Source organism: Hyperolius riggenbachi, chromosome 7 (assembly GCF_040937935.1).
Source record: "Hyperolius riggenbachi isolate aHypRig1 chromosome 7, aHypRig1.pri, whole genome shotgun sequence".
Lineage (NCBI taxonomy): Eukaryota > Metazoa > Chordata > Amphibia > Anura > Hyperoliidae > Hyperolius > Hyperolius riggenbachi.
The window spans coordinates 6941432-6953856 of record NC_090652.1 but is presented as its reverse complement, the minus strand read 5'-3'; the positions used below and the strand labels follow the sequence as shown (position 1 = coordinate 6953856).

The window sequence follows — 12425 nt, the reverse complement described above, 5'->3', positions numbered from 1 at the left end:
AAAAGTCTAGAAGTAGTCCTGAGGATTAAGCGTTGGTAGAGGGAGGGTTCTTCAGGTTAGGCATAGTAAGGGTAGGGTTAGGTTAGGTCTTAGTAAAATATTGGTAAAGATTAGCAATATTTTAATATACAGTAGTAGTAGTAGAATATCTGTATGCAGGGCCGGATTTGTACTCTTTACTGCACAAGGCCACTGTCACCAGCCGCCCCCTTCAGTATAGGTAGCGAGATGACGCTTCCTTCCAGTATAGGTAGCCAGATAGCCCCTCCCCCTTCACTCTAGTATATGTAGCCAGATGACGCCTCCCCCTTCCCTCCAGTATAGGTAGCCAGATGACGCCTCCCCTTTCCCTCCAGTATAGGTAGCCAGATGACGCCTCCCCCTTCCCTCCAGTATATGTAGCCAGATGACGCCTCCCCCTTCCCTCCAGTATAGGTAGCCAGATGACTCCCTTAATCCCTCCTCCCCCCCCTCCCTTTTCAGTATAGGTAGCCAGCTCGCCTTCACACCACAGCAGCCATCAGTGTCACTCATTTCTCAGCTCGTCTCCAGTGCAGAAGCTTCTTCTTCCTCTCCATCTCCAATGCTGCCCAAGTCCATAGCCACCGGCCACAATGCAAACGTGCACAGAGAGCAAGGTGGCTGCTGCACAGGCAGCTAGCAGCACAGTACTGCAGTCAGGCGCTCTCCTGATCTCCCTGCACTGCAGCATTTGCAAGCTTGCAAATGCTGCACCAGTTTAGCCTGCTGCTTTGGTGCCCTTGCTGCTTTGGTGCCCTAGGCCATGGCCTAGGCGGCCTTTGCCTAAATCCAGCCCTGTCTGTATGTTACCAATATTCTACTACCAGTAGTAGCAGTATCCAGCGCCCTTTTTTGTAGGCGCCTTTAGTTATAAGTCAGGTTTTAGAGCAGATCAGATGTCAGACGTGCAGAATTCACGGTTTGTAGCCGGTGTTAGGGGAAGATCTGATTTTGAAACAACAGAAGTATGCACTGCACAGGCTTAAAGGTCACTTTACTGCATGCCAGTATACTACATGCTACAGGCTCCGCATCTGATGAAGGGCGGAGCCCGCCGTAACATGTAGTGTATTGAAATGCAGTAAAGTGAACGTATGTTCCAGCCTGTGCAGTGCATCCTTCTGTTGTTTCCAGATTATCACAGTGTGGAGCAGGAGAGGTGTACCTGCTTGAGGGATAGCGCCAGCTAGATTGAGTACAAAATAGGAGTGACCAGCCAGTTTCAATTGAAGATCTGACTTTGTTGTGTCCTCTCTCGTAGTGTCCGTATCACGGGAGCTGTCAGAGGAGCAGGAGAACATCCAAACGCAGCTTCACCGCCAGTACAGCGAGGAGTATTACACCTACACCAACGTGCCCTGGAAGATCTACATCCGCAAAGAGGTGATATCTAAAGGACAGTCATCCTAGGCCACCTATATTACCCTCAGGCCTTGTTCACACTATACCCGTGTATGGTGTGCGACATGCAAGAACAGAAGTGCATAGACAGCACTTGTGCTGCTCAGATCATATGCGCTCTATAGCAGTGCGGTGCGCTATCACACTGCTGCACTTATTTTCAGCAAAGCGCAGCACTGATCCCATTCACTGTAATAAATGGGATCAGCAGCGCACGGCAACGCAGATGGCGTGCGATCGTGCGCTTGCGTTCCAAATGCTAAGCCATCTGCATTGCCTAATGTGAATGAGGTCTAACGGTGCGTCGGAAAACGCCAGTTCCCGACAATTAAAGGCTCCCGGGTGCGTCCAACCGCAACGCATCGAAAAGCAGCGTCGGATGTGAAAGGTTAAATGAAAGTCTATGGACTTTAATTTTACTTTGGTTAATGCAAAGTTCCGACTTTGCGTTAAAACGCAGAAAATGGGCTCAGATGTGAAAGAGCCATCATAGTATTTAGAATCTTTTAATCCTCATAGTACATGAAGGTGTCAAAATTGGCCCTTGATTGGTCAATCAAAATTTATTGTGTGTACGCACCCCTGGATTAGCTGTACATGAAAAAAAAAATTGATTGGTTAATCAAAATTGTATGTGTATGCTAAACTTTATGTGCGCATACTCTATAAAATGTTAGATGTTAAATTTGATTATTTAAAAAACAAATTGATGGATATGGAAGGGTGCAAGTCGGTTACACGATTATTATTGTTTTTTAAAGTGCGCTGTACAGAGTAAGAACAAAACATGGGGTACATAGTACAAGCAGTGGTATTATATACCATATATAGACATTGGTACATTACATAATTACAATTGTAACACGCTGAACAAAATTCCAAGATACAAAAGGGGGAGAGAGCCCTGCCCTTGCGAGCTTACAATCTAAAGTATAATACACACAATACAATTTTCTATCAGATCTATGGGTAATCTGATAAGAAGTTGCATCGTGTGTATACATCCAAACTGTTCCTGATCGATAATGTGATCAATTTTCCATTGATATGCACCCAAAATCAATTGCGTTATCGTTTGGGATCTGATTGGACCGGTCGGAAATGATTGGATCAAGCCGTTGATCTGACGGAAAATTGTATCGTGTGTACTAGGCTTAAAGGGAACTTGAAGTGAGTAAAATTATTTAAAATAAACACATGACGTAGCTGCAAATGAATATTACATACTAACCTCACTGTCAGTTCCTCTCAGAAGCTCACCATTTTCTTCTTACAGTGATCCCTTACAGTTCTGACAAGATTTTGTCAGAACTGAAATATACCAGTTGCTGTCAGTTATATATCAGCAGCTGTCAGTTACAACTAAATGTGCAAGGTAATGCCCATGTTTCCCTATGGATCAAGTGGGTGATATTACAGTGTAACAGTGCGCTGACCAGGAAGCTGTTATGGGGTAATTTCCATTTTTAAAGTGGAGGACGGAGAAATCCATCAATCACAGTGGACAAACAGGACGCAGGAGAGGAGAGAGAGATTGAGGAGTAGACTACACAGGAGGTAAGTATGACCTGTGTATGGTTATTTTGACTTTTTATTTTCAGTTCAGGTTCTCTTTAAAGGAATAGGGGTTATGTACATATGTACAATATGTATAGCTAGAGGCAGCCCATTTGTAAGTTATATTTAGTAAGGAGTACAACTTGGACAGAGGTTGGAGGGGAAATGGCCTAATTTAGAGCGCATGCTTGTCGGAAGAAGTGAGTTTTGAGGGAGCACTTCAGGATTTCAGGGGTGGGAGAGTGGCGGATCAGTATCAGAATATTTTTTGTATTCACCGAGCACGATTTGGCGGCACGTACAGCACAGCAGTTTTCTCCTACGTGAGACGTTCACACATTGTCAATAGAATGCTTTTTACGCCACCAGCAAATAAGAAAATACTCAAAATTATTTTAATAGTACCTCTTTACCTGCGTTTTGGTACTTTTTCCATTACAAGATGCAGAAAAGTTATTTTAAATCAAAGATGACAAATTGTCTCCTAGGAGAAAGCTCAGGAGAAAAAGAGAATTGCCTGTGGCCTTCTGTGTTTTGGAAGGAGATTCCAGAGGTGGGGTGAAGCACGTGAGAAGTCTTGTATATGTGAATGTGAGGAGGTGATCCTAGAGGAGGATAATAGAAGGCCATGTACAGATCTGAGATTGCGGTTGGGTTGGTATCTGGAAATTAGTGAGGAGTGTGGAGAGTGTTGTAGGTTAAGGGTTAAAGCTGGCCATACAATAGGCCGATTCCCTGCCGATCGACAGCAGATTAGATCACTGGGATCGAATCTGCTGTCACATCGTTCACGCTACACGCTAAATTTCGATCTATCCCGTCGATCACTCCGTGCGGGAAATTACCATTGATCGCCCGCGGGTAGGGAGCGCGTCGCTAGCGGCGTTCGAGTGCCCGACGACCGACGCAATACAGCTGCAATACATAACCTGCTCCGCCGGCGCGACTCCCCAGGTCTCCGCAGTCTTCTCCGCTCTGGTCTGGTCTCCGGGTCCGTCATGCTTCACTTCTTCCTGTCCCGGCAGGAAGTTTAAACAGTAGAGGGCGCTCTACTGACAGGGGGAAGTGAAGCATGCCGGACCCGGAGACCAGACCAGAGCAGAGAAGACAGTGGAGACCTGGGAAGTCGCGCCGGCGGAGCAGGTAATGAATGCAGGGCCGGGCCGAGGCATAGGCTGGAGAGGCTCCAGCCTCAGGGCGCAGTGTAGGAAGGGGCGCACAATTCATTCAGCTGTCATTCCTAATTGTGTATGAAGCAGAAAGAAATAAGAAAAGGGGATACATGGCAGTGACTGCAAGCCAGATAACTAGAGATTAAGGTGTTGGGGAGGTTGTGGGCCCTGTGGCGCCTCTTAGTCTAATAGCAATCTGTGTGTGACGGCTGGGGTGGGAGGGATGGAGGGGCGCACTTTGGTGTCTCAGCCTTGGGTGCTGGAGGACCTTGTCCCGCCTCTGAATGAATGTATGGGGGGGCAGCACCACCACCACAGATTGTGAACGTTTTCAGGCTGAAATAGGTTCACAATCTGTTTGCAGTAAAGGAAGCCATACGATCCCTCTCTGATCAGATTCGATCAGAGAGGGATCTATCTGTTGGTCGAATCTGATGGCAAATCGACCAGTGTATGGCCACCTTAAGAGTTTGAACTGAATCCTCTGGTAAATTGGCAGCCAGTGAAGAGCCTGACAGAGAGGAGCAGCAGAGGAAGAGCGAGAAGAAAGATGAATGAGAGGAGCAGCTGAGTTCAGTACAGAATTTGTAATTGAAGTGATATCAGTAATTTACACAACTGGGTGTGGCCACATTTACCCCTCTTTGTACTATGACAACCAACTAACTGACAGCATTTTGAGGTGATTGTTGAGGTTAAGCTGTCGTACCACGACCAGGATTGTATGACCAGTCTTTGTGTGTGTGATTAAGCTAGGAATGGCCCGTTCCTTCTGGTTACAATCTTACTTCTATGGATAATCTTACTGCAGTCTATGCTTTGTCTCATGCAGTCTATCACTCCGCAGGTCTTTTACCCCAGAGACAGCTTCAACAACCCTCTAATCCTGGATCTGGTCTTCAAGCAGGTGAGACGCTTCACAGTGATCAGTGCCGGGATTTCTCGCTCCCACCTGCTGAAATCTTCACACTCTAATTCTTGCTGTTTGTTCCTGTCAGTGGCATAGCAGCCATAGCGGCTGGTGTGGGGCCCGTAGCCTAGGAAGTCCCGATAAGGGGGACTGGGGCGGGCCTCATGGAGACTTGAGGTGGCCCCTGGAGGTGCAGAGTAGCGCAAAGGAAGGAGAGAAGTTAACTTGCCTCTCCAGGCTCCACCAATGATGAATCTTCTACAGGCCTCCCCATCTCCATGACTACAGCACTGCCACCCATCATGTGATCTGCTGCTGCTACTCTGCATGGGGGGGGGGGACGGTAAAATTTGGCTACCCATACTGGGAGCCCCTTTGGCTACATATACTGAGGGGTTTACCTATATTTGGGGGGTGGGCTACTCCTGGCTACCTATTCTGGGGGGGTGGAGCTGCTTATGGCTACCGATATTGGGGGGCTACCTCTGGCTACCTATATTGTGGGATGTTAAAAAATACTGGGTGCGCTTCTGCCTGTCTATACTCGGGGGGTACTTCTAACACCCTGTAATGGGAGCTACCTAATACCGGAAGCCCCTCTGGCGCCTAATTACTGGAGGCTACCTAATACTGGGGGTACCTCTAGCTACTTATCCTTGGGGAGGGGGGCTACCAAATAGTCGAGGTTATATTTTTTTTGCGGGGGCATGGGGTCCCAACTCAAATTTTGCTATGAGGCCCCAACTGGCATGGAGGGATGTTGTCTCCACGTCTCTTTTTGTTTGTCACCTGCCTTTTTTATAAGGTGTTTTGAGTAGCAAAGTCAGTATAAGATAGCCAGGCCCATGCACAGTCACCAGGCCATAGGCACCTGCCTAGATTGCCTTGTGTGTGATCCGGCCCTGACACTCTATGGTCACTTACAGCTATCCCCTTATGTTACAGGTGATTAATGACACCCTCTGTGAGAGCTGCATCCGGATCACTAAGGAGGAGCGGCAGAGGATGAGATCTTTGCTGGGTAAGATGAGTCTGTGCTGATGTTAAAGGATACCGGAAGTGACATGTGACATGATGAGATAGACATGGGTATGTACAGTGCCTAGCACACAAATAACTAGGCTGTGTTCCTTTTTTTTCTTTCTCTGTCTGAAAATGTTAAATATCAGGTCATATCAGTCCTGACTCAGACAGGAAGTGACTACAGTGTGACCCTCACTGATAAGAAATTCCCCTTTTTATCTATTTCTTGCTCTCATAAGCCATTTTCTGCTAGGAAAGTGTTTTATAGTTGGAATTTCTTGTCAGTGAGGGTCACACTGTAATCACTTCCTGTCTGAGTCAGGACTGAGTCAGCCACTTGCATACCTGATATTTAACTCTTTCAGACAGAGAAAGAAAAAAAGGAACACAGCATAGTTATTTGTGTGCTAGGCACTGTACATACACATGTCTATCTCATCATGTCACATGTCACTTCGGGTAGCCTTTAATCATATGGAAACACGAGCATACATTGCTGAGATAGTTGGTTAGAGCTCTGGCTGTTACGATTGGTGCTAGCAAGATCAGAGTTCTGATTATCAGGTGATCTGCAGTATCACCTATAATGCAGATATATACCTGATTATATGGTGATCTGCAGAATCACCTATAATACAGATATATGATACAGATGCTAAGTGTACAAGGAAGTAACACTATTTTATTGCACTGTGTGTAGTGATTGGTGCAACAGTATGTACTGACAGTTTTGGCAATACCTCACCAGAGGAGCTGGTGGGCACTGTAGTACAGCATCTCTCACCAGAGACAAGGGTTTCCTAGTGAGAGTAGAGTGGTCAGACAGAACGGTTCGGCAACAGACAGACAGATTACAGTACAGAATCGACAGGCAAAAGCAGAACGGTATTCAGGCAGAGTTCGGCAGTTAGATCAGATGGGCAAAGGTACAGAATCAGGAGACAGAGACAGAGTGTTTAACAGGCTGAGTTGGCAAATGATCAGATAGGCTAAAGTACAGAATCACTAAGAGTAAGGTTGGTCAGAGCTAGCCAGAGTCATACACAGATAATACACAATTAGTACAATTTAAGCTATCAAGCAGATCCTAAGCTTAGTGTGAATTCCCAGCTCCTGCCGGTTCTAACACACTAGGGAACTGACTAAGGTCTGAGCGCTAACACGAAGTATTCACGACAGCAGACAAATTACAAGTTAAGCCGAGAGGCTTAAGAAGCGGAGGAGACCCTCCAAACACGCCCATCAGTCTTAGCCAATCAGGAGAGGCGAGCGTGCTCCCTGACGTCAGCCGACCAGCTGGTCAGCTGACGCGCCTCCTCCTGGCATAAAGGTCCTGACGGCGAGCGTGCGCACGCGCTAATGTGCCCCTGAGAACAGTAGAGACACGCGTCCCAGGCGTACTAGACGCCTGAGATGCGTAAAACCTGGCAGGCAGGGACCCAGCAATGCCCGCGGTGGCCCCATCATCCCCCGCAGCCGACAAGCGGCGACCACCCACGCCCGTCCTCGGCGTGCTGAACGCCCGAGGCACAGGGAGACTGGCAGGCAGGGTACCAGAAGCAGCTGCGGTGGTACTGTTATCCACCGCAGCTGATAATTCATTATTCATTACACTGGCCTTGTAGCACGGAGGTCCCAGGTACTAATCTCATACTGGACTCTGTCTGCATGGCGTTTGTATGTCCTCCCTGTGACTCTTTGGCCTTCCTCTTAGTCCCTGTGGCCAGGGGTGTTGCTGCGATCCCAGAAGATCCAGGGAACCGCTGGGCAACTAAGATAGAGGGCACGTAATGCACACTTTGGCAAAAAGTGGGCGTGGTGTTGACAGGTTGTGAGTGGAGACAAATGTCCAGCAATGTTTCAGCAACATTTGCCCCAAAAAATATAAATAGGTAGAGAATAGGCACGTAATCAACATAATTAGTCAACATATCCTTGTCAAACAAAACAAAGAAGTAAATTCCGTATCTCCGCTATAATCAATACAATTACTTAGCGTAACCTCTCAAAAAATTTAATTAACCACTTGAGCCTATCTGGACAAATATGTTTGTCCAGATAGGCTGTGCTGCTGCGGCTGCCTGAGGCGCGCGCTCCCGCGCATGCTCCCGCCGCCTGCCGTTAGCCCACAGATCAATGAATGGGAATATAATTTCCCGTTAATCGATCTAAGTCCCCCGCAGAAAAACCGATGGCCCTATCAGAGGCCGCGGTCTTTCTGCATAAAAAAGAAGTTTCCATTCTTCTTTCTAGTTCCTGGAAGTGAGATCGATTGCTTCCAGGACTTTTTGACTGTTAGTAAAACTACACCGGAATAGTAAAACTACACCCACATCCATTTTTTATTAAATAAATACATTATTGTACATTTAAAATTAGCTGTTTACCTCCCACACCAAAAATTACCCAAATCAAATTTTTAATAAAAACAATTACAATTGAAAAAACAACAACAACATAAATAGTTACCTAAGGGTCTGAACTTTTTAAATAAGCATGTCAAAGGAGTATATAAATATCATTTTTTAAATTATGGGTTTGTAAATAGTGATGGACGCAAATTGAAAAAATTCACCTTTATTTCCAAATAAAATATCGGCGCCATACATTATGATAGGGACATCATTTAAATGGTGTAATAAGCGGGACAAATGGGCAAATAAAATACATAGGTTTTAATTACGGTAGCATGTATTAATTTCAAACTATAATGGCCAAAAACGGAGAAATAATGATTTTTTTCCATTTCTTTCTTAATCTTCCTGTTAAAATGGATTTAGAATAAAATAATTCTTAGCAAAATGTAGCACCCAAAGAAAGCCTAATTGGTGGCGGAAAAAAACAAGATATAGATCATTTCAGTGTGATAAATAGTGATAAAGTTATTGGCGAATAAATAGAAGGTGAAAGTTGCTCCGATGCATAAAGTTAACAACACTATAGGCTGAAGTGGCACAACATAAGCACCAAAAACAAAAAAAAAAGTTTTACTTTCTTACAAGAGTGATGTACAATCTATGTTATTATATGTATTTTTCTACTGAAAAATGTTTAATGTGGACCTGAACTATTACACAGAATAGAAGGAAAAAACAGAACAATTCACTGTATGTGTATTTAGAGAGAAGAACCTGTCTAATTCTTCAAGTAATCAGAAGTGTAATTCAAGCTCTCAGCTGCGTCAGTACAGGAATTAGGCAGTCTCAGCAGACATGGTGAATATGAAAACACAGGACGTTAACCCTTTATCTGCTTCCGTGAAAGCAGGAAGTAGACACACTGCAGATTTATTGCAGGATTTGTATCAGCTGTGACAAAGACATGTTTTTCTTAAAGGTTAATATGCTGTTGCTTATCTTTTAGAGCAAAGAGGAAGTTCTGAGTTCAGGTCCGCTTTAAGTTGAACTTTATTCTCTTTCATTAAATTCATATATATCTCAATTTGAAATGTATTTTGAAATAAAATGAATGATGGTAGAAAGAATTGGCGTGGTTCGAATGAGAAAACTACAACTTTTCCTTGTGAATTCTTTGTGATACACGTGACTAGGGTTACGGCTGAGTGTGGCTAGGTGTGGCGGGGGCATGTCTTAAAAAGTCCCTTTTAACGTAAAAAGTTGGGAGATAAGAGTGCATTGTTGATTAAGAAGATTTTTCACAGATCAATGTTTTATAGATGAAATATATCAGTTAAAAAAATCTTGTGGTGTATGGGACTTTTGTAGGAGAACAAAGGGCAAGTTTAACACTCTCCAGAAACCTCAGACATATCTGCATATATTTCAGCATCTGTTTGGAAACTTTGTGTGTGTTGTCATCATTACATGTCATATCACTGGCCAGAATGTGTAACAATCCTTGTTTACTCCTTAGCTGAATATCGTCTGGACTCCATTAATGCCATCGCCGATGATGCTGTGAAGAAGAAGGTTGTGACAGCCGCCCGAGAGGAGCTTGAGGTTTATTTCTCGAGGCTCTTCCCTGCTGCGGTAAGGAAAAGTCTCCAAGCTTGTGGAACCCAATTCATGAAGATCTGAAGCTGTTCTGAGGGCAACGTGTGGCTTTCCCCAGTATTAGTAGACAGTTCCTGATAATCTGCTCAGTGCAAATTCCTCTGTTACTATATGACCAATGCTGAGTGTTTGTCCTTCCTGTGCAGGGCAGTGTTGGAACGGGAGTGCAGATTCTTGGTGTTTCCCACATTGGGATAAAATTACTGAAGATGCTGAAGAGTGGTGGCAATATACCAGAGCAACTGAGAGTCCTGCGGAGCTACAGGTCAGTGTCCAAGCTCAACTCCACCTACTGCGCCTGCCCAAGCTCAACTCCATCCACCCAGCCTGCCCAAGCTCAACTCCACCCACCCGCCTTCCCAAGCTCAACCCCACCTACCATCAGGCCCGGATTTCTGCAAAGGCCACAAAGGCCACGGCCTAGGGCGATAAAATCAGATAAGATCAGAAGGGCGGCAGGACTTGGAGAGAGAAGAGGTCATATGTCAAAGTAAATCATCTCCTCTGTTCCCACAGCGCAGCCATCCAGCGCCCTGCTCTGCACTAATAGATGAATTCCAGAGTTCCCCAATCCCTGCACCTCTCACTTCCTGATGTGTTATAACAATCAGGATCAATCATAACTGTTACCTGGTGATCCAATTATGATCGACATACAGTACAAGTGGATGTGAGAAATACCAGGGATTTACATTACATAGCAGATAAAACTAAGTTCAGCTGAGTTCTAATGCAGGCATTCACAAACATTTCTGCTAGTTTCTTTGCCTTCTTTTTTACAGCTGTGACACTGACTGACCCCAACAGTTGTAAATTACACTTTCTTATCTAGCCTGTAATTTATTGCTTTTTTTTCTTCCTAGCCAGTGATCTCGTCTCTGCTTAAGTTAACTCTTTCCTGACTCATTTTCTGTCCGTCAGCTCCGACCATCTATGAGAACTGCTGCAGCCTGGGATAAAAATGCTGTATGCTTCCCTTTCATTGCTAAACTGTCACTGTCACCTGAGCTGTTACTACCTCTATGCTAGTGTGTATGGTTTGGCATCCTTCTGCTTTCCTGTAGCATTAGAGCATTCTACCATCTTAGCCATCAGTAAAAGCAGAGAGTTTTTAATCAGGATGATACCATTTATTGGCTTAAAAGAAAAAGAGTAATCTTTCTGCTAATAAGCCTTCTTCATACTTTGTTGCTGTATACTGCCAATATGTTATTATTATGTACATTCAGCATTCAAAAGAGATACGTAGATTTTTCAGCAAATATAAATAAATGTCATTCAGATGCTTTAAAGTGGAGCTGAACTCTTGCACAGGACAGAAGGAAAACAGATATGTACCATGTATGTATTTAGAGAACCTTTCGAATTCTTCCACATCTGTGTCTAATCACAAATTTGATATCTTCCCTGTGTCACCTGACTGCCACAGCATATAATCTTATTTTAAAGCACAAGATCTTAATATATTTGCTTCCATGAAAGTAGGAATTAGACACACTGTCTATTTATTGCAGGATTTGTATCCGCTGTAACAAAAATGTTTTTATGTAAAGGTTATGTTGTTGCATATCTTTTAGAGCAGAGAGAAGTTCTGAGTTCAGGTCCACACTAATTACAACCAAACATCCAAAGTGGGTCTTGACAGGATGTTTGCTACTTACCTGTTCTCTGTTTTGGATGGGCGTCTCTCCATTGCTCTGCCCTGCCACCTATTTGTGGCTCTGACTGCAGCCAGTCGCACAGAGGACAAAGAAGCAGCGCATGCTCTGGCCACTCACGCTCCCTGTCACCTGTTTGTGGCTCTGACTGCAGCCAGTCGCACAGAGGATAAAGAAGCAGCGCATGCTCTGGCCACTTGAGCTCCCTGTAATTTCCTGCTCCTGCCCAGATGTGCACAGCAACCGAGGCCAGTATAGTGTTATGCATTCTTGACAAGTACCGATCATACATCACCGTAATTTCTCAAGTATGCATGCCCAGAACACTATCGGCTGCTGTGCACATTCGGGCAGGAGCGCAAATTTCCATCATAAGAGGACAGAGAGCATCCACTGATTCTTTGTTCAATGAGGGGCACAGCAGCACAACTGAAATGGGCCCATTCAAACCAGTGATCACTAGTCAGATAGTTGGCCAGAATGTTTTTTGGTGGTGGTGGTTGGGGCGCTTGGTGACAGCAGGCCTAGGGCACTGGTAAGTACAAATCCGGCCCTGCCTACCATGTCCACCCAGGCTCAATTCCACCTAGCATGCCTGGCCAAGCTCCATTCCACCCACTGTGCCTGGCCAAGCTCAACTCCACCCACTGTGCCTGGCCAAACTCAACTC

The 12425-nt window shown here is 45.1% G+C and overlaps 1 protein-coding gene across 1 annotated transcript in view; it reads left to right on the top strand.

The window, feature by feature from the left end:
• Window positions 1–12425, top strand: part of MYO15A (myosin XVA) — a 175999-nt gene that overhangs the window by 104590 nt on the left and 58984 nt on the right. The window contains exons 41-45 of the mRNA XM_068246380.1: window positions 1283–1404; window positions 4999–5058; window positions 6007–6082; window positions 9958–10073; window positions 10244–10362. Coding sequence (XP_068102481.1) covers window positions 1283–1404; window positions 4999–5058; window positions 6007–6082; window positions 9958–10073; window positions 10244–10362 — 493 coding nt within the window. The remainder of the gene's footprint in view (window positions 1–1282; window positions 1405–4998; window positions 5059–6006; window positions 6083–9957; window positions 10074–10243; window positions 10363–12425) is intronic.